At 36.1% G+C, this 23,282-nt stretch overlaps 1 protein-coding gene across 1 annotated transcript in view; it reads left to right on the forward strand.

The window, feature by feature from the left end:
- LOC128243120 (sodium- and chloride-dependent transporter XTRP3-like) overlaps nucleotides 1-23,282 on the forward strand; it is a 45,042-nt gene that overhangs the window by 13,209 nt on the left and 8,551 nt on the right. The window contains exons 4-8 of the mRNA XM_052960675.1: nucleotides 4,811-4,921; nucleotides 9,077-9,318; nucleotides 15,110-15,278; nucleotides 19,252-19,462; nucleotides 20,499-20,658. Coding sequence (XP_052816635.1) covers nucleotides 4,811-4,921; nucleotides 9,077-9,318; nucleotides 15,110-15,278; nucleotides 19,252-19,462; nucleotides 20,499-20,658 — 893 coding nt within the window. The remainder of the gene's footprint in view (nucleotides 1-4,810; nucleotides 4,922-9,076; nucleotides 9,319-15,109; nucleotides 15,279-19,251; nucleotides 19,463-20,498; nucleotides 20,659-23,282) is intronic.

The following is a 23,282-nucleotide window of genomic DNA, read 5'->3' on the forward strand; positions in this document are numbered from 1 at the left end:
TATGAAGAAGAAGATTTATTTCACATCCAGTAATCCATACGGCCCATGAGGACAAACACAATATTAACAAATATTTACAATGGTACGTACACATGTATACATGTTTAGGAGAAGGCACCATTAACTGAAGGAAGCAATAATATATATTCTAATTATATATTATGATAATTATATATATTCAAGTATTCTTCTAAATTTAATAATGTTTTTTTTTATTGGTCCAATGTATTATAAGTGTTTTGCGCTTTAACACGTGCATGCTGAAACAGATTTAATTCAACCATAATGCTATACTTTACGAAGGTAAACAAGATAAGATCGAATCATCATTAAACCAAAATACAGGAAGAAAATAAGAAACCTAATGTCTATTAAATGGCCGCATTAAAGTATTGCGTCATTACGTACTGTACATTCAGGAGACCTTGAATACTTAAACAAGGTCATGGAACGAAATGATATCTAAACTAGATTTTAAGCTCTCTATTAAATGGGATCCATAATTAAATAAAGTCAGATTGTTATTATGATAATGATATACCTTACAATTCTTTTGAATGGTAATACACTATACAAAGATTACACAAAGGCTCTTAAAAGGATATAAAGACTTTACGAATGAACTTGGCGTTAAATATACAATTGCATTAAAAGTCCGTACTAAACAGCATATAAAGAAAATAGTACAATGGTTTCAAAATGGGTCCACATGCCGTTTGAGGGAGTTATTCAGAATGGGTGTTTTAATGCAGATCATTTGTATATTGAGGGTTATAGTGGTTTAGACAACTGCCTATCATCCCAAGATGGCGTGAGTTGAAGTCCCAACGGGGGGGGGGGGGGGAGGGGGCGGTCTCTTGGCCTCAGTACTGGTTTACTGCAAACGGTCTGAAGTGTGATTTATATCAGCTTATAAAACGTATAAAAATGTCTTCAAACGTGAGCCTTGAATTATTAGTACGACCTTAATTAAACCACAGAAGACTTTATACCCAAGTTATTATTTTCCCTCGTCTAGAAGTTTATTTCCTGCCAGACAGAATGGAGGACCTTAAAAGGATTCTCGCTGACATTTAATCTGCGATTGAATGAATGTGGCAAGGCGAACTTGTTTTCATTCTTTCAAAGATCAATAATCGTGTTTTGTTTTGATATTTTATGAAGGGGAGATGTTGTCAAGTAAATACATGGTTGTTGGTTATCAAGCTATTTGATTAGACAAATACTCTTCTTGAAAAGAAATGTAGGGCAAAATCTTAAATAATATGGGACATAGACCTTTCTTGGACAATAATTTAGGTCAGCATCACAACTGATATGGGATAAAGACCCTTTTTGGATAATAGCAAACATCTTAACTAATAATGGACATCTGGTATGGGATATAGACAGTTCTTCGATAATAATGTAGGGGCACATCTTGAATAATATGGGATATAGACCCTTCTTGGATAATAATGTAGGTCAATATCTTCAACAGCATGGGACATAGACCATTCTTGGATAATAACGTAGGCCAACCTCTTAAATAATATGGGATATAGACCCTTCTTGGATAATAATGTAGGCCAACCTCTTAAATAATATGGGACATAGACCCTTCTTGGATAATAATGTAGGCCAACCTCTTAAATAATATGGGACATAGACCCTTCTTGGATAATAATGTCGGCCAACCTCTTAAATAATATGGGACATAGACCCTTCTTGGATAATAATGTAGGCCAACCTCTTAAATAATATGGGACATAGACCCTTCTTGGATAATAATGTAGGCCAACCTCTTAAATAATATGGGACATAGCTAGACCATTCTTGGATAATAATGTAGGCCAACCTCTTAAATAATATGGGACATAGACCATTCTTGGATAATAATGTAGGGCAAAGTAGGCCAACATCTTAAAAATATGGGACATAGACCATTTTTGGATAATAATGTAGGCCAACCTCTTAGATAATATGGGACATAGACCCTTCTTGGATAATAATGTAGGCCAACCTCTTAAATAATATGGGACACAGACCCTTCTTGGATAATAATGTAGGCCAACCTCTTAAATAATATGGGACATAGACCATTCTTGGATAATAATGTAGGCCAACCTCTTAAATAATATGGGACATAGACCATTCTTGGATAATAATGTAGGCCAACCTCTTAAATAATATGGGACATAGACCCTTCTTGGATAATAATGTAGGCCAACCTCTTAAATAATAAGGGACACAGACCCTTCTTGGATAATAATGTAGGCCAACCTCTTAAAAAATATGGGATATAGACCCTTCTTGGATAATAATGTAGGTCAATATCTTCAACAGCATGGGACATAGACCATTCTTGGATAATAATGTAGCCCAACCTCTTAAATAATATGGGACATAGACCCTTCTTGGATAATAATGTAGGCCAACCTCTTAAATAATATGGGACACAGACCATTCTTGGACAATAATGTAGGCCAACAGCTAAAATAATATGGGACATAGACCATTCTTGGATAATAATGTAGGCCAACATCTTAAATAATATGGGACATAGGCCATTCTTGGATAATTATGTAGGCCAACATCTTAAATAATGATGGATCACAGATCATTCTTGGATAATTATGTAGGCCAACATCTTAAATAATAATGGAACACAGACCATTCTTTGATAATTATGTAGGCCAACATCTTAAATAATAATGGAACACAGACCATTCTTGGATAATTATTTAGGCCAACATTTTAAATAATAATGGAACACAGACCCTTCTAGGATAATAATGTACGCCAACATTTTAAATTCTTTGGTACAAATGTATGGCATCTTGAAAATGTGGGACAACGATCCTTCATCTTGAACACCCTTCTGATTCAACGACTCTGGGTACTTAGGTCACACCAACTCGGTTCTATGTTTAACGTCCGCGGGACGGAAAGGTTCTGGTATTCCCGATCGAAATAAAAACATGTTTTATATCATAAACGATCTTGTCGATATTTTTAATTTCCTTTACTATAATTCCGACTACAGAACACAAGAGTTTACAACATGCTTTCTACTTGAACTAGTATTCTTGGCATTTGATATGAGAAATGATTCAGTCTGTGTGATCAACACACCTAAATGCAGTGGAAATCTATCATGGCTAACAATTGCGAATGTTCAAGAAATGACTTAATTTACTGAGGATGTAACTCATTCATTTAGTATTCGTTTTATCGGGGGGGGGGGGGGGTCGTTTTTTTCAGGATACATGTAGCTAGGTTTTTCGTACTAAGAGATAATGCACAGGTTTTTCGCACTAAGAGATAATGCATAGGTTTTTCGTACTGAGAGATAATGCATAATTTTTTTTGTACTAAGAAATAATGCATAGGTTTTTCGTACTAAGAGATAATGCATAGGTTTTTGTACTAAGAGATAATGCATAGGTTTTTCGCACTAAGAGGTAATGCATAGGTTTTTCGTACTAAGATAATGCATAGTTTTTTGTACTAAGAGATAATGCATAGGTTTTTCGTACTAAGAGATAATGCATAGGTGTTTCGCACTTAGAGATAATGCAAAGATGTTTCGCACTAAGAGATAATGCAAAGTTTTTTCGCACTAAGAGATAATGCATAGGTTTTTCGTACTAAGAGATAATGCATAGGTTTTTTGTACTAAAAGATAATACATAGGTTTTTCGTACTAAGATAATGCATAGTTTTTTGTACTAAGAGATAATGCATAGGTTTTTCGTACTAAGATAATGCGTAGGTTTTTCGCACTAAGAGATAATGCATAGGTTTTTTCGCACTAAGAGATAATGCAAAGGTTTTTCGCACTAAGAGATAATGCATAGGTTTTTCGCACTAAGAGATAATGCAAAGGTTTTTCGTACTAAGAGATAATGCATAGGTTTTTGTACTAAGAGATAATGCATAGGTTTCTCGTACTAAGATAATGCATATTTTTTTGTACTAAGAGATAATGCATAGGTTTTTCGTACTAAGAGATAATGTATAAATTTTTTGTACTAAGAGATAATGCATAGGTTTCTCGTACTAAGAGATAATGTATAGGTTTTTCGTACTAAGATATAATGCATAGGTTTTTCGTACAAAGAGATAATGTATAGGTTTTTCGTACTAAGAGATAATGCATAGATTTTGTACTAAGAGATAATGCATATGTTTTTCGTACTAAGAGATAATGTATATTTTTTTGTACTAAGAGATAATGCATAGGTTTTTCGTACTAAGAGATAATGCATAGGTTTGTTTGTACTAAGATATAATGCATAGGTTTGTTTGTACTAAGAAATAATGCATAGGTTTTTTGTACTAAGAGATAATGCTAAACATAAAAATCAATTTGGTATGGCATAATGGAGGGCAAGATCGTGGCCAGTTGATAATGAAGTATGTAGAGCTCTCGGTGGATAAAAACATTTAACTTTAACTAAGGCATAGGTCGTATAACAATACTCCTTACAAAATGTAGTTTAAGTTGATTCCTATTGTGCTTAAATAGTCCGATCGATCTGATTGGTAAATGTCAAGAGATCAGACTGATTTGTGTGGGGGGTTTTGTGTTCGTTTGTGACATACTAGTATCATGCATATGAACTATTATCTGTTGAATAAGCTTATTTAAGTTCATCAACGGTACGTCATTACAAACGACGATGTTTATTACAGATGTAATGTATGTTTCGTTTATGTGGCAGTTCTTTCTCGTAATATTCATTGTTCATTGTAAAATTTCCCCCTAACTAATCCAGTGTGATTTAGAAAGTTTAAAGCATTCAAACGCATTCCTTGTATATTGTAGGTGGTGTATTTCACGGCAACGTTCCCATACATCGTTCTGATTATCTTCTTTGTGCGAGGCATCACCCTCCGTGGCGCCGTGGACGGTCTGGCTCACATGTACACACCAAAGGTGAGACACGGGAGGAGGACTGGGGAGTGCAACCAGAGGTGGTCGGGTGTGTGTGTGTGGGGGGGTACTCTTTAAGAGGCCCCTAAATGATTATCTCTTACATACACGAATATATTAATAAATCGAACTTGTCTGATTTAGCTGGGGTGTCGTTGAATGTAGTGGACTCGCATACTCTTTCCAGTCGCACCTTCTAGGTTTTTGGAGGGGAAAAGTGGTTTGGTGATATAAAACATTCAATAGTGATATGCACGTCTAATGTGAGGTACCTGTGTATGGATAGTGTGGAAGGGGATCTGATCCAAGGGAATGTCACATCTAAAGTATTATGGCATATCGAATTTTGGGCGGTGGCACACCATGCGCCCGCCCCCTATACAAGGGGCGCCCGTCCAAGTTTATTTTCTATGTCAGTATCGGAGAAAAAATAGCATAACAAGCTCAAAGTGCACCATTCGGGTTAGTATTTGCGAATACCTTCTGGGGAGTGACCGTTTAGCCCCCTACCTACATTTAAAAACATTCGGTTTTGAGGAGGCCGGCGAATGTAAAAATGTTCTGCCCCTTAGTTACGGCCCCCTTCTTACGTCAATTCAAGGATCTGCCCTTGTATGGGGGAGAAGTAAAGAAAACCCGACATATATTTTAAGGTGTTTACATTTCCGCAACGTTACAATGTACTTTAATAATGAAATATTAGGTAAAGTAACTTAAAAGCAGAATTTAAATTCAAAGTAAATTCTGACAGAGGCTGACCTCGCGTCAAATGTTCGTTTAAAAATAGCCTCGAGGACACTGATGTTACACGCTTATTTTTGGTGTGTCCTCAAAAAATAATGAATTTGACATTCCACATAAGAGGCGAACATTACTCAAACGGTGAAAACGTCAGTTAAACATGCAAAAGCGTCCCTGGCTTTTGTAACATATTCAAATTTAATGCAGACCCGTCATAACCCGTGACCGATGCAGCTTTGTTTAACTAACACATCTGGAGTTATATAACTGTCATGCATAAGCATACTTTTGTTTGAAATGACGGAGATCCACTCCATTTAACACTATAAAATAATAAGAGAATCTACTTCGTATCCGATAACGTCAGTCAATAATACTCCCCCACCCTCCACTTCATATAGGATAGAACAAAATGCACAGAAAAAAAGATTGTTCCTTTCTACACTAACATTAGTCCAAATAATTGTACGTTGACGGATTTTTTTAAAAGATTTTTGATATGGCAAATCCTTCATGATTGAAATCCCGTATAGCACGTCTATTATTTTAGACTACATTAAGATGTGTATGGTTTTTGAGGGGTAGGTCATCCAAACTCCCATACAACGTTGATGTTTCTATGGGATGTGGGTGGGTGTGTGGTGAATGTATTGAATGCACGTCTTAAGGTGTGCCCGGAATGGAACCCCGACACATGACAAATCCGGAATCGTCTTTATAATGCGTTTGGTAGAAACCTTCTAACACCTTAATGAGTTTAACCGGTTAATGATTGGTGGAATACCTTAACCTTTACAAATAATATGATAATCAGTTCATCAGTCATCGAAACGATCAGCTTAAACATGATGGAAAGTGTTTGTTTACGTGTAGCTTAATCAAATATAGATCCATACAGTCTGTATTAACACATCACATTATGAAACCTTGTGCAGCAGATGCTATTCTGAGGCGTCTGACGTACGCTCCTAAATACCGCGGGCCAGCTGTGCCGGTAAATGTCAAGATTTATCTCGCAAACGAATATGTGGAATTCCTGGAAAAGATCAACCTATCCTGATAATTGGGATAAGAGCCTGCGAGAATCCGGAGTTTGATATGTATGTGTTTATTATTTGACGAAATTGTTAATTAGAAATGACTAATTTTCTTTTCGGGACCTTCAGGACATTTAATTGTTGCCCTTTAATTGGGGCCATGGGGTCGGGGCATTCCTCTTACAATTTTTTTTTGCCACTGTTCACAAGTTACAGTAACCACATATATTCTTACTAAAAATGATTTTGAAAAAAGGGTCGGGGGCGTGGTGTGTCAAAACAACGCAACCTGCTCCTGTGCGTATATGTATTGGCTATTTTGAAAATGAAGTGTTAAAGAAATTTGATACCGACAGCTTTTATGATAATATTTGGAATTATATCCGGGAAAGAAAAGAATATAAAACAGATTTTATACCCTTATTTCTAGATATTCTTTCCCATAAGCTGTTACGTTTAAGCAAACATCATCATTTTATTTAACAAATACATCTAAGGAAATCAATGCACGTATATCTTCCACATGTGTGTTTTGTTAACTGTTGACGTAAATAGATGAATGGTAACTTAAAATATACAATGCAAATTATATCGACCGGGTTTAAAGAACATGCCAAGTGTTGAGTTGTCCCGTTACGAATGGGGAACGATGGTCTACTACATTCTCCTTCATCAGAAGTTTGATAATGATAAATGTATGAGAATGGTCTACAAGATTAAAGAGTTTATTTAAAGAAAAGCATAAGGCAATATGCCAATGCGTATTTTATTTTATCAAGTTATGTAAGTTCAAACTTATTAGTTAAAGATGCACTCTTACTCCCAAATAAGATTTGCCATAATGTAATACAATTCTTTTAAATATAACAAAAAGATGAATAAATGTCAAAAACAATGGTTCTTATGATGATACCGAGTTTAATTTGTAAGAAAGGTGCAGAAAAAACTGTATTTCTACCTTATGAGACGATAGTAGATCACAGTAAATCTTTTAGCACTCACCATTCATTTATTTTTTGCGTTTTCAGCTTATACATACACGGTTACAGTATTGTTATCAGTATTTTATATTTTCCATAAATGCCTTATTAAGTAAGTAGTTAAAGGTTTATCAGTCAAAATTGATGTTTGGCATACATGTGTATGTACTGATTTTGAAAAAGAGTGTCACTTTAATAATACAATACGTACAACGAATAAAGCATGAGGAGAGTTTGATAATAATATATAGATATGTATCCGTAATAGTGATATTTTTTGTTTACTTACACTAATAGCCACAAATAAATACATCGCTAGTTTTCTGTTTACACTGATATTTTAGAGTTGAATAATCACATCTGGTTCTATGTCTGCATGTCATTTGTTTGTAAAAAATCGTATATTTTTGTGTGTAAATAATGAACAAAATTAATCAAGACAAAACTAAAATAAAGTTATTTCCTGGACATTATGATAGCTGATGTCATTCGGAGCACTTCGTCCAATTAGTCGTAAACATCGTGGAAAATGGCCGACGTATTTCGAATGGGCTTATTTTTTAAATTTCGTGTTTTCGTAACCTTTATACTTGGGCTTTTAGTTGTTTCGCACCTAGAGTCACTAAGTGAAAGAAATAAAAACATGACATTTACAACCGGAAAAGCAAAACTCACCACCGATATATTGAAAAAATAAAGCATGAAAGGGGATGAACTTAAATTTGCACCATGTCGGAAATGGTTAATCTTTCTTGTTGTCGTAACATTAACTCGCGTTTCGAAACGGCAACTTATGACTATCGTACATATAAATTGCAACATTAAAATTCATTCACTTATACGCGTGCTTGTTATCTTATGTCTGATATGTTTACCTCAAAGATTCCTATTCAAATAACATGATGCAAGTATGTAATGAAATACCTATAGAAGTCAGAAATGTCCATAAATTAACAACTTTTAAACTGAAGTATAAATCGTTCTTTTTGAATGAAACATTCCTTTAAAGATTTCAAATCCGATTGCATATATTTATGATTAAAACATTTTTATATTCATTATATTACTTATCCCTTGTTGCCAAAAAAATAGGGTGTCTGTCAGTAGATGTTTGCAATTTGATGGACTGATGTATTAAACATGTCTAAGTATTCATGTCCTATTAAGTATCGTTTAATATATAATTTACTTTATATTATGTATGATACTTGACTAATATTATTAATGTATGAACTGTTCAAAGTTTATGTCAAAACTGTATGTTTGTATTATTATTATTAGAGGGCACTCTATAATTACATTGTTTGTCACAATGCGTAACATTCTTCAAATAAAAATATTTGTTATTATTACCATCTCTGCATTCATGGTACCAAATCACACCTGATTGCCTTTTTCAGCTCGACCGTCTACTGGACCCGCGGGTGTGGTTGGATGCAGCCACCCAGATCTTCTACTCGTTTGGGCTCGGCTTTGGCGGTCTCATCGCCTTCTCCAGCTACAATAATGTTCACAACAACTGCCAGCGGGACGCCATTGTCATCTCCGTCGTCAACTGGTTCACCGCCTTGTTCGCGTCCTCCGTCATCTTCGCCGTTCTTGGATTTAAGGCTACTCTCATGCTTGAGGACTGTGACCTACAGTAAGTACAGGGTTGCCTTAACTTTGTGTTGGCCATGTTGATTATTTTTTTAAAGAGAAAGTAACCATTGACCTTCATTTAAGTTGATTGTGTACACCCAGAAAGAATCGACAGTGCGACATTAAATACATACAGTCGAATTCCTTTGGCTCGAAATCGCTTAGCTCGATTTTATCGTTGGCTCGAACTTAATTTAAAAGACCGATTTATTTATACGGAAGGAAGCATTCCCGCTTGGCTCGAATAATCCAAAGCTCGATGTATTTTCGCTGGTCCCTGAGACCTCGAACCAACGGGGAACTTGCAAATACTTAAAATACTTATCAACTGATTATTATAATATTAAAAGTTCACAATGTATATTGATTAGTCTTATTGTATTTGTTTAGGAGATTTATATCAAACATGTCGAATTACTGATACTCCCTGTAAATTAATCCTAATTAATGAGATTGAGGTCAAATAAGTTTCCGATTCCTTAGTTGTTAGCAACAATCGTGAATATAGTGCGAACGGAGCAAAAAAAATATATTACCAGAAGGTCATAAACCTATGTGGCCGAATATTGTAAAAAATATGTCCACAAATTCAAACGTTCATACATGTAAAACAATCGTTTTCCAAAAAACGAGATGACAAACAAAATATACATGTAGTAGATAAAATAGATAAAAACATGCCCTCATTGACCCTTAGGTCAAGGTGTTACAAAAATATACAGCTTAGAGTGAACATCCAAATTTACTTGATTTAACTTATCTTATTATGAAATTTTATGGATATCCCATTTTGATATACTTCATTCATATTGTATTATCATATCTGTTGATATTCATAAAACCATTCTAAACATACTAGAAGTAAGAAGAATGCTAACATACAGTTTTCTTATCACACATTTGGATCGATGCAGAGTTAAATAAAAATCAAGACAGAATATCTCATCACATGGAATATATGCCTTGTTTATATAAACGTGGTAAACATATGAAGTCGAGTGTTTTCCTTTATTAAAGATGCACTACTATTACTCCCAATTAAGATTTAACACATTTAATACAATTGTTTTAATATACCCAAAACGATGAACAAATGTCCAAAACAGTGGTTCTTATGAAGAAAACCGGGTATAATTTAAAAGAAATGTGCAGAAAACACGGTATTTCTACTTAATGAGACCATAGTAAATTGCAGTAAACCTTTTAGCATTCACCAATAATCTAATATTTTTGCGTTTTAAGCTATTAAATACACAGTTATAATAGTGTTAATAGAAATTAATATTTTCCATAAATGCATTATTTAGTAAGGAGTTGAGGGTGTATCACTCAAAATTAATGTTTGTTTTACATGAGTATGTATTGATTTTGAATAAGATTGTCACTTTTAAACAAGTCAACTAATTTAAACGTATATGGACGTTGTAAATACTAAGTAGTACCTATGTATATAATTATCTAGTTCATTGTGCAATATGCATTCTAGAAGAAAGTGATACTCATCTTCAAGTAATTTACAAATAGTGCATATACGTGCATGTAAATGTGCTGCGGTCTATAGTGCATATACGTGCATGTAAATGTGCTGCGGTCAATAGTGCATATACGTGCATGTAAATGTGCTGCGGTCTATAGTGCATATACGTGCATGTAAATGTGCTGCGGTCTATAGTGCATATACGTGCATGTAAATGTGCTGCGGTCTATAGTGCATATACGTGCATGTAAATGTGCTGCGGTCAATAGTGCATATACGTGCATGTAAATGTGCTGCGGTCAATAGTGCATATACGTGCATGTAAATGTGCTGCGGTCAATAGTGCATATACGTGCATGTAAATGTGCTGCGGTCAATAGTGCATATACGTGCATGTAAATGTGCTGCGGTCAATAGTGCATATACGTGCATGTAAATGTGCTGCGGTCTATAGTGCATATACGTGCATGTAAATGTGCTGCGGTCAATAGTGCATATACGTGCATGTAAATGTGCTGCGGTCTATAGTGCATATACGTGCATGTAAATGTGCTGCGGTCAATAGTGCATATACGTGCATGTAAATGTGCTGCGGTCAATAGTGCATATACGTGCATGTAAATGTGCTGCGGTCAATAGTGCATATACGTGCATGTAAATGTGCTGCGGTCTATTCCAGCTACCCATTGCAATGTTTTATCTTTGTTGGGACAGACTGAGTTTATACACAGATATTCCAAAAATCGTAATATTAAAATATTTGAGGTATGGTATACCTGATTCACATTAACAACATGTACATGTGTAATTATACTTGAGATTCTTGAGATGTTTTAGGTGTCTGATGACCCCATACTTTGTTGGCATATTTTGAACAGATTTAAAAAGAAGAGAAATACTATATAAAATAAATACTTAAGGAATGAATTGCGGGATTTATGTCATTATCGGGGTATGAACGCAGTCGGGATGGTTAGAGTGTGTGGAGTCCGAAGGTTCGCGATCCGAACATATCCGAAGTGGCTGCGTCCATCAGATGATTACCGCAATTGCCGAGGTAGTTTACTTAAGATATAGAAGTTGAGATGTAAATATATAAGCATATACCTCAAGAAAGGTTTTTTTACCCCTGAAAGATCGAAAACGGTCAGCTCACTTTCGATTACAGTTGAAATAAGAAATAAAAACATAAGCAACAATAACGTTATTAATAATGATACTTTTTGGCGTGTGTTATAGGGGGGGGGGGGGGGTCAATTATTGTGCATAGAAGTACCCTTTTACATTGGATGCCTTAAGTTTACTGAGGTTTAACATCAAGTAAATGATTAACTGTTCTCATGTTGTTGTTTTAAATGTTATGGGAGGGGCATATAAATTTGCTCCTTCCGTGCGTCCGTCCGTGATTCCGCCCAAAAGTACTATGCGAACTTGTGTCGTTCAATATTTCGAAACTACAAAACTATTTTACATGGAATATTGAAACCTAAGGGGAATGTTATTGAGAGGATAGAGTTGTGCACCTGGGGTTTAGTTTGCAGCTGCGCATAGTAAGGGGCGAGTCACGGCCCTTCAATTACCAAAAATTGACATTTTCAATGTGTGTCATTCAACACCCCAAAACTATATGTTCTAGAGTCATGAAACTTAGGAAAATTTTGTTTGAGTGAATAAGTTGTGCAGCTTGAGTCTTGTTTGCAGTTCCACATAGTTAAGAGAAAGAAATGGCTGTTCAATTAGCAAATATTGACATTTTCAAATCATGCTCTTTGCGTTTAAGGGTAGTGACAGATCTACCAACATGTGTTTAAAGTGGATGGAGCTTCATGTTTGCAGCTTTGAATTCTTAAATTTGTTTACAAAGCGAGATGAGTACAACTTTCACTTGGACTCAACACACTGAGTTTGGTTTAGTGGACTGGTCACCAATTCGGAAAAGGGGTTTTCCTCCGGGCACCCGGTTTCCCCCACAACACAAGACCACACTTTCGCGTAACATCGTGCCAACGAGAGTGATTTATAATGTTGTAATAACTTGTTTCACAATCGTTGTAAAACAAATAAGTTTAAACTAAACTTCAAATTGTCACAGAAACTAACAAAAGTATACACAGTGTGTGCAAACATTGACACCTAGAAGTGTTAAATTTCTGACAATTCCTAATCTATTGTATGTGCTATCTCTTCCTGCTTGTGTGATATTAGTGCACGAAATTGGTCTTCACTTAATTAGAATACGAGTGAACATATTGTTGTGAACTATTTAAATATCATATTACTGTAAACGCTATTCAAAAATCAAAACGCAAGTATTCGTGGCATTAAGGAAGTTATAACATGAACACTCCCTGTTGATCTTTGATTAAGCAGAGTCAATATTTGTTAGTGGTTTTGAAGGAGAAATAGCCCGAAATAAGGAAATAAACCACATTCATCCTTGAAGATAACAGGGGTCTATGTACAGACGACACATCTCAAAACGTTTGTCCTCTGTAAACCACTGGTATTGCATCATCGTTGTCATTCTATACACCATTTTACCCATGGCCCGTTTTTATGGCAAGTCTTAAATGAAATTCTTCAAATAAAGTATGGTTTAATTCTTTGTTAAGCGATTCAATTATACAATTTTGGGGCACTCTGCCAACTAGGTGTCGTAATGATTACATAGACTTATTCGTTTAAATTAATGACCTCACAGGCGGTTGAAGTTACCACATTCAAGTATGTTTTTGTATATGTAATCTATTTAAAGGTACTCGCTCATGTTTTTTGTAAAATGCACTTTTTTGTATGACGAAATTAAGTGTGGCAAATCATAAGCCTTAAGGAGTGTTAAATACCTAAAGCTGGAACCCTTCAGCAAATGTTGATATTTCCTCAAATGTCATCTTTGAAGATCACAATATTCTTTAAATTAGCATTAATAACGCTAATGGTCACTTAATTACGTTTGTTGTTGCGTGATTGGTTGATTGACATTTTCTTGTGATGTTATCAATGCATTACTAAAAGGTCAAAATATCCATCAATCCTGAAAAAGTCTTAGCATCCTAGTGGTGAAGGCGTCTGTTCCTTATTTGTTCTTGACTTTACCGGCGCGGGTTCACATCCCACTAAAACTAAACAATTCTTTTTTATACACTAAATGGGTTTTTTTTTTGTCTGCAATTTCGATATCATTGAGTAAAATAATGATGAAATAAGTGTTTTCAGATGCCTTACCGGGAAAACTATTTTTGGTCCAAAAACATGAGCGTGTCCCTTTAATTACATTCTGTTTAAATAGAATTTTTTTACGCATGTGGTATGGTAATTTTCCTAAATTACATTATACAGAATGATTCGTCTATGACATTTGGGAAATGGATGGTCTCACAGATCGCACATATCTATGTTATTGCATCACCATTTGTTTGAAGTCCAAGATTAGCTTAATCCAGGGTCAAAAGATTAACAATTCAAACGTTTGAAATACTTTTCTTGTGTATTAACATGATCTAATACGGGCTTTGCTTTTGAACAGTAGGTTGTATCAGTTTACAAAGACCTTTAAGTCTGTAAGTTAAAACCGGATCAACATTTTAAGTAGCTACGCGAGCAAAAGATATGTCATTGACCGTGGTGAAATTTCCAGCCTGTAGAAGTTGGTATTCTGTCTTAGTGTTTTCGTTCATATCTACACCAATATGATCCGCGGCCGATACTGATTTAATAATGTAGCAAACTTCTGACAATACCGTATAGCCATATAAATTGTTTTCATTGTTTATTCGGCGGTTTGCGCATTCGCGCCTGCTAGAGACATTCGCAACAACACTAAGTTATTTATTTTTGCTTTACTGAATGACTTGTAATTTGCAGCCAGGCGTAGTTAAGAAAGCATATACAATAACTGTTACGTGGATGTGAACATTTACTACAGCCAACAAATACGTGACTGTGTCCGAAATGCCAGTCAGCCAGTCTATATTGAGCAGCATATGTGAATGCAACTGAACACATCGATCCAGACGTGTTTCTATAGTTTGGCCAAATCGATATATGAATAACAAACCAAATGTATTTATTTCTCCGACAGTGAAAACTATTCTTGGATGTACTCATATGATGGTAGATCCTTGCTATATACCGAGGAGGTATTGTGTAAACAGACATGTATTAACGGACACAGCCTTGACTACTTGTCTGTTCAGTTCAAGGAAATATAATGACGTAGAGACTACCAAGATTTTGACTCCAAGGTCACTCTCTCTATTGTTTTAATATTGGCTTGTCAGCTAGTCACAATCAAACTCTTTTTCTGTTTTCACAGTAACTTCCACGCGTGGCAGGAAAGCCTGGCGACCTTTGACCCCCAGTTGGCCCTGACAACAGTAAACATCACACAGGAGGCGTGGCAGGCGTCATATTACACGTTCGACAACTTTACGGAGGTTTTGCCGGACAAGTGGAACTGCAGCCTCGCAGACTTCCTGGACAATGTAAGCTCATCATGGCATCAGGCACTGTCCATTTATTATATGTTTTTCTTCAAGGAAAGTTTCGTCTTTGTACAAGAAAACTAAACCGGGTTCCTGTGCGGACAAGCTCATGTAGTTTCATTTATCGCAAATTCGTTCAAACTTTTCGGTGGTTTCTATAAAAAAAAACAGGATGTAACATTTTCACATGAAAAACTCTCTGTTTTACATTGAAGCCCGTTTCGCTTTAAGAAACTGAAAAACATGATCACAGTCACAACTTTAATGTAAAATAATCATATTTTTTAAAGAATTACAAGTATGAAAAAACATTATAGTTTTCCGGTACGATTTCATATATCTTACTTCGTGAACACCAAACGTATTTATTGCACTCATGGCAAAGCCACTTCATCATATATGATAACTTTTGGTGCACTCTTGGTGAAATATATTGCCATCTTACACTTAAATAAGCAATTATTTTTTATTTTGTTAAACACTCAGAAGCCTTGATTATTCCAGGTTCTGATATCGACACGTCTGATAGTTATAACATGTGTTGCATACTTCGATTATGACAGTTCTGTCATTTTGATATGATTTATATGCAGTTTATATGCAGTTGCTGTTGGGTGATGCTGTATTAGAAAGTATGGTTTTGATAAGAATCATGGCCGATAGCCAGTTTGTGCATTACAGTTGTGCATAATGAAGTTAAATGGTAGTAAAGAAATGTTTTAAAAATTGTCCCTTATTTTAGTGTATGGACAAGGTTGCCCTTCCACTTGTTTTTGTTGCAAGGAAACATGTCTGTTTGTACTGTTTTTATGTTTGTTTTTAGTTTGAAAAGGTCTGCCAGCGCCTATTGGCTAAACCCCGCTGTGACGCCTACACAAACTATTTTAAATGCCATAAGTGACATGAGCTTTCCTGGGTTTAACCAGTACTATGTACATCATCAGCTATTAGCCCATTTCACAGTGGTTCTGTAAAACTTCGGAGAAATTCGGTAGTTAAAGTCACGTGGCAAATTATCAGATTACTGTATTCGCCAATCCTAATGCCGAGCGCTAAGCAAGGTACAATATTTAGTTGTTTTTTTAGTTTAACGCAAACGGTGTTTGAACCCGCGACCATCCGCACTCGAAGCGATTCTCTCTGTGTACAAGCGAAATTAAGTTCCGGACCTTTGGCTTGAGTTGTCTTAGATTTCACTTGATTTAAAGATCGTTAGTATTTTGAATGGACTGTAAAAATAACTGGCCAATGGACTGAATGGAATCACTGAGGCGTGACTTAGGACAGAAAAGAACGCTTTTGAATTAGGCCAGTTATTTTACAGTCCAATCAAAACACTTGGATTCAAATCTTAAAATTAGGTGAAATCTAAGCTGGTTATTGAAGGCTTAGGCAGTATTTTAATTCGAATTGACGAAACCTTGTTGTATTGTCCTTTTAATCTTGGCCTAGGCTTAGTGTCCATTAATAAAACCTTTTTGACACACGTATTTTTACCCTGTAAAAAGGTCTTGTGTAGATTAAAAGAGATTTTAGGCCAACTCCCTCTAATTTACGAAATTGTTTGTAAAGTATTAATATGCAAAAATATATTTCGTGTGAAATGTGAATAATATACTTGTTTCAATTGTAAAACATCGTTATAAGTTGAAAAATAGAGCTCTATTTTTTATTATTTTTTGAAACTGATATGGCAGAAAAACACACTATTTTGCTGAAAAGCGTTATTAATAACCATTGAAAATTGATATGATTTAGGCTTGAATTTACAATATTCGGTTCGAATGAATATTTGTCAGTTGCGGTTTTGTGTTCAAAAGAATGAAAGGTTGATAAATAATGTAATTATTTCAACAAGGTTTGAAAACAATCGTATCTAATATAAAGTCTGTGAATAAATCCCTTTAATAGAAAACTACCAGTTCATTAATGAGACAAATACATCGTTGCATGAAGTTCTAGAAATAATTGGAAAAAAACGTATCCAATATAAAGTCTGTGATCAAGATTATTTAATGGAAAACTATCATTCCATTAACGAGACAAATACATCGTCTAGACTTATAACAATGTATTATGTATAATGACAAATTATAGATCCAACGTATCAAATAACCATTTAGCTTGAAATGATACGCATTTATATGCAAAATTTAAATGTTTCATTTGATTTTGATGTCTTTCATGTGCGCACTTGTCAGTTTTGCATTTATCTATCATATCGATAATTAAAATTGATATTATCAAAAACAGTTTAACGATTTCAAATTAGTGAATTGCCCCCCCCCCCCTCCCCCCTCCCCCCTTCCCACACACACAAACAAAATGTGATGGTTGGTTGACAGGTCGGATGGTCTGTTGCAATATGTTTGTGGCGCGAACTTCTGCTGTATGTGAAGTCGGGCTGGTTTCGTTATTTTAGCTGCAATAAATACAGGCATTGATAGTTGCTGTAATGACTATAACCATAACTAGCCTCTGGACGACTAATCAGTATTAAATCCTGGTATATGGTACAATTATTCATTTTGCGCGCACTTATCACAACATATAGGTCGCCGGCCTGTTAGCGTGGACTTACTGCATTTATTTTGCTCTACAAATCATGTTACAGATGACGATGCTCAACTGCGTAGTAAAACGTTTTTAAGCTGCACTCTCACAGATTGAACGGTTTGGCAACTTTTTTATTTTTATTTTTGTATTGGAACAAGCCATTTTTTGCGAAAATCCATGGAAACCAGTTAAATGAGACTACTGACAAGAAAACAGATCGCAGATACATATTTATAAGTTCAAAAATTGATGTTTTATGCCTTTTTTTAGGTCATTATCATTAATTTTCGAACGGAAATATGAAAATCTACGATCTGATCTTTTGTCGGCAATCTTATATCATTGGTTTGCAGATATTTACGCAAAAATTTGCACTATCTAAGACACAAAATAAAAAGTTAAAAATAAAATAAAAGTCACGATCAATCATCAGCCCCCACCATTACCTTCAAAGAAAACCTATCCAGTGCCCGCAAGTCTATGCCAGATTGAGTTACAGCTGTACTATTAAAGCGGCATATACCTTGACTTACATTCATAGGATGAAGTGTTGTTGTTGGATTTCTTTTCAGTATACCATACAATCCTTGCAAGTTTAGATGTTCTTGAACGGGTTGAAGGTCAATTATCTGTCGTAATTACATGTTTTAAAACCATTTCCCATTACCTCCGTCGTATCGTATTTCAGAATGTTTTTGTCAATTAAGCACGCAACGACGTATCAAGGACATCTAGGTTATACACAAGTAGGGCATTACACTATCGTATGTCAATGTCAGTGGTGAACACAGCTTTATGGCATTAAAAGTTTGGACGGGGCCGGTGAGTGTATGAAAGGTCAAACTTACACGCCATAAAAGTGAAACACAAACGAATGCACAAAAACTTACACATGATCAACTCTCGCGGTAACTAAAACAGGGACAAAAACTAGACAGACATAATGTAGGAACCTCGTGTAGACGGTCAGGGGCGGATTTGCCGTTAGAGGGGGGCGAAACTTAGGGGCGTAACCTTTTGGCTTGCGTCCCTACTTCAGAACCGACTTTTATTTGGTCTTATGTTATGGTAGGGGGGTTTTGCGGTACACCTCAAAGAAAGACAATTTCTAGTCCGAACTTTGTGTGTTATGCCAAACACTTATATTGTCACATGTTGAGATTGTTGACCCATTTTCGATTTTATTGACCTTTTATTATTATAATAGTTCAATTCATTTTGAGTTCTATGCGGTTGTTGTTTTATATACAATGTACTGCTTTCGACAATGGGTCAAAAGTTTCGTGATGCGACACATCTTTTTAGCAGCAGTGCCGACCTGGCATCATGCACTATTCTAGTCAAGACCATGAAAAACTCGTTTCTTTATTTATTTCTAAGACATAGATGTATATCACTAACGCCCCTTGCCCTGCAGGCGGCCTCAGGGACGGGTCTGGCGTTCATCATCTTCACCCAGGCGATCGTGGAATTCGGACCCTCCAGCCCCTTCTGGTCAATCATCTTCTTCATGATGTTGTTATCTCTTGGCATGGGCTCAGAGTTCGGAACCATCGAGGGCTTCACCGCTTCCATATACGACCTTGAACCCTTCCCAGCAATCACCAGGAGGAAGTGGCTCACAAGTGGTATGTATGGGGCCGTGCAATCATGGCAGAATATACACCTGATATTGAAAATCATACTCTGGCGTATTCATTGCGTGATAAATTACGTCATGAATGCTACGTCGAAAGGCAACATTTTGCTCCGAATGAAGACTTTAAACAAATATAATTTCACTATTTCTTCTTCATTTTAAATGAAACATAGCACAGTGTACGCCGCTTACGGAGCCCCGCCGTTTGTATTTGCCAGAGTTTGACTTTGTTTAGGTTGTTAAAACACTTCGACAAACCTTTTCATAAAACGGCCGTCTGACGGAGCTGTGTCAAAACAGTATTTAAGAAACAGGTTGTCGAAGTGTTTCATGAAACTAATCACCTTATCAAACTCCGGAAATAAAACGAAGGCGTTGCTCCTTAAGCGACATAGACTGGCCTTTGTTTTATTTAAAAAGGTGTAGTAAACGAAAAGTAATCTTTGTTTTAAGTCTTCATTTTAAGCAAAACGTTGCCCTCCGACGTAGCATATATGACGTAACTTATCCGTGGTAGACACACACTGGTACTTAAGTTGGAAAATCAGTAGGCTGATATATCTGTACGGAGGTAGAATAATGGTCTGTTGTAGTTATGCTTTGTGTAACATTAGAGTGGGACCGAATATTACCCTCATGCTGTTATTTCTCATTATATGAGTCATCGGAGACATACCTGGGCCGGCATTCTTAAACATCTTAAGTCATTTCATAACTTAATTCATTTTCTCACTGTTAAGTAACTCACTTATCATTTGATATATTCGTTTCAAAATATCTGAAATACTTTATTTTTCACTGATTTGAATTAAACTAGATACTTTTATGTAAAAATAGTTATACTTTTCTTTTAAGTTGATTATGATAATATTAGGAAATTGACTTCATTAGTTAAGAAATGACTTAAGATGTTTTATGAATACCACCACTGGTCTCAAATAATCTTTGTTCATATTCTAAAACGTTTACAAGCAACAACAACATACATAACGTGTAGCATATACATCCCCTTGCGTCTATTCCAGCTCTTATATGCGGTGTATCGTGTCTGATCGGCCTGTTGTTTGTCCTCGGGAGCGGTTCCTACTGGGTGGCCCTGTTTGACAACTTCGCCGGATCTTTTCCGCTTATTACCGTCGCAATGATGGAGTGCTTCACCATTGGATGGATATACGGCGTCGACAAGTATGTGCATCATTACTGATATTATAATTTCATTCTAGAAAGTTGTTTTAATTTTTCGAAAAATATATGAAATTTAAAAACAACTTTCTCAAAACTAGAGACGCAACTTTTTAAGCACAGTGTAGCAATTTTCGCCAAATATCACCTATCAACTCTATGGTTACAACATTATAATACATATCCCAAACGCCAACCCCAATTTCTATAGGAAACAATAGACACAAAAGTATACACAGCACATACACAAATTCAAACACCAAAGACATACCACATACATACTACATCAAAAATAGAATGCTTATCATAACGCCAAAACCGTTAAAGATTAAGTCAATGAAACTTGGCGCACATGTGCAGTACTTACTTTTTGGGGAAAGAACCATCGCGCTATATCACAACAAGGTATTAAGCCATGATCAACTCACCCGTGGCCTACGAGTTTGCTAAAGAGGTTGCCTATGAGATCACGTTTGGACAATTCAATCGTTACATGGTATTACATGAAGTCATCTCCCTAAGAGCACGTGTGTACAAGGAAAACATGACATGGTATTACATGAAGTCATCTCCCTAAGAGCACGTGTGGACAAAGCAAACATTACATGGTATTACATGAAGTCAAATCCCTAAGAGCACGTGTGGACAAAGCAAACATTACATGGTATTACATAAAGTAATTTCCCTAAGAGCAACCGTGGACGTAGCCAACATTGCATGGTATTACATGAAGTCAAATCCCTAAGAGCACGTGTGGACAAAGCACACATAACATGGTATTACATGAAGTCAAATCCCTAAGAGCACGTGTGGACAAAGCACACATAACATGGTATTACATGAAGTCAAATCCCTAAGAGCACGTGTGGACAAAGCAAACATTACATGGTATTACATGAAGTCAAATCACTTAGAGCAACCGTGGACGTAGCAAACATTACATGGTATTACATGAAGTCAAATCCCTAAGAGCACGTGTGGACAAAGCACACATAACATGGTATTACATGAAGTCAAATCCCTAAGAGCACGTGTGGACAAAGCACACATAACATGGTATTACATGAAGTCAAATCCCTAAGAGCACGTGTGGACAAAGCAAACATTACATGGTATTACATGAAGTCAAATCACTTAGAGCAACCGTGGACGTAGCAAACATTACATGGTATTACATGAAGTCAAATCCCTAAGAGCACGTGTGGACAAAGCAAACATAACATGGTATTACATGAAGTCAAATCCTTAAGAGCACGTGTGGACAAAGCAAACATTACATGGTATTACATGAAGTAATTTCCCTAAGAGCAACCGTGGACGTAGCAAACATTACATGGTATTACATGAAGTCAAATCCCTAAGAGCACGTGTGGACAAAGCACACATAACATGGTATTACATGAAGTCAAATCCCTAAGAGCACGTGAGGACAAAGCATACATTACATGGTATTACATGAAGTCAAATCCCTAAGAGCACGTGTGGACAAAGCATACATTACATGGTATTACATGAAGTCAAATCCCTAAGAGCACGTGAGGACAAAGCATACATTACATGGTATAACATGAAGTCAAATCCCTAAGAGCAAGTGAGGACAAAGCATACATTACATGGTATTACATGAAGTAATTTCCCTAAGAGCAACCGTGGACGTAGCCAACATTACATGGTATTGCATGAAGTAATTTCCCTAAGAGCAACCGTGGACGTAGCAAACATTACATGGTATTACATGAAGTCAAATCCCTAAGAGCACGTGTGGACAAAGCACACATAACATGGTATTACATGAAGTCAAATCCCTAAGAGCACGTGTGGACAAAGCACACATAACATGGTATTACATGAAGTCAAATCCCTAAGAGCACGTGTGGACAAAGCAAACATTACATGGTATTACATGAAGTCAAATCACTAAGAGCAACCGTGGACGTAGCAAACATTACATGGTATTACATGAAGTCAAATCCCTAAGAGCACGTGTGGACAAAGCACACATAACATTGTATTACATGAAGTCAAATCCCTAAGAGCACGTGAGGACAAAGCATACATTACATGGTATTACATGAAGCAATTTCCCTAAGAGCAACCGTGGACGTAGCCAACATTACATGGTATTACATGAAGTAATTTCCCTAAGAGCAACCGTGGACGTAGCAAACATTACATGGTATTACATGAAGTCAAATCCCTAAGAGCACGTGTGGACAAAGCACACATAACATGGTATTACATGAAGTCAAATCCCTAAGAGCACGTGTGGACAAAGCACACATAACATGGTATTACATGAAGTCAAATCCCTAAGAGCACGTGTGGACAAAGCAAACATTACATGGTATTACATGAAGTCAAATCACTTAGAGCAACCGTGGACGTAGCAAACATTACATGGTATTACATGAAGTCAAATCCCTAAGAGCACGTGTGGACAAAGCAAACATAACATGGTATTACATGAAGTCAAATCCTTAAGAGCACGTGTGGACAAAGCAAACATTACATGGTATTACATGAAGTAATTTCCCTAAGAGCAACCGTGGACGTAGCAAACATTACATGGTATTACATGAAGTCAAATCCCTAAGAGCACGTGTGGACAAAGCACACATAACATGGTA

The sequence above is a fragment of the Mya arenaria genome, chromosome 8 (genome assembly GCF_026914265.1).
Source record: "Mya arenaria isolate MELC-2E11 chromosome 8, ASM2691426v1".
In the NCBI taxonomy this organism is placed as follows: Eukaryota; Metazoa; Mollusca; class Bivalvia; order Myida; family Myidae; genus Mya; species Mya arenaria.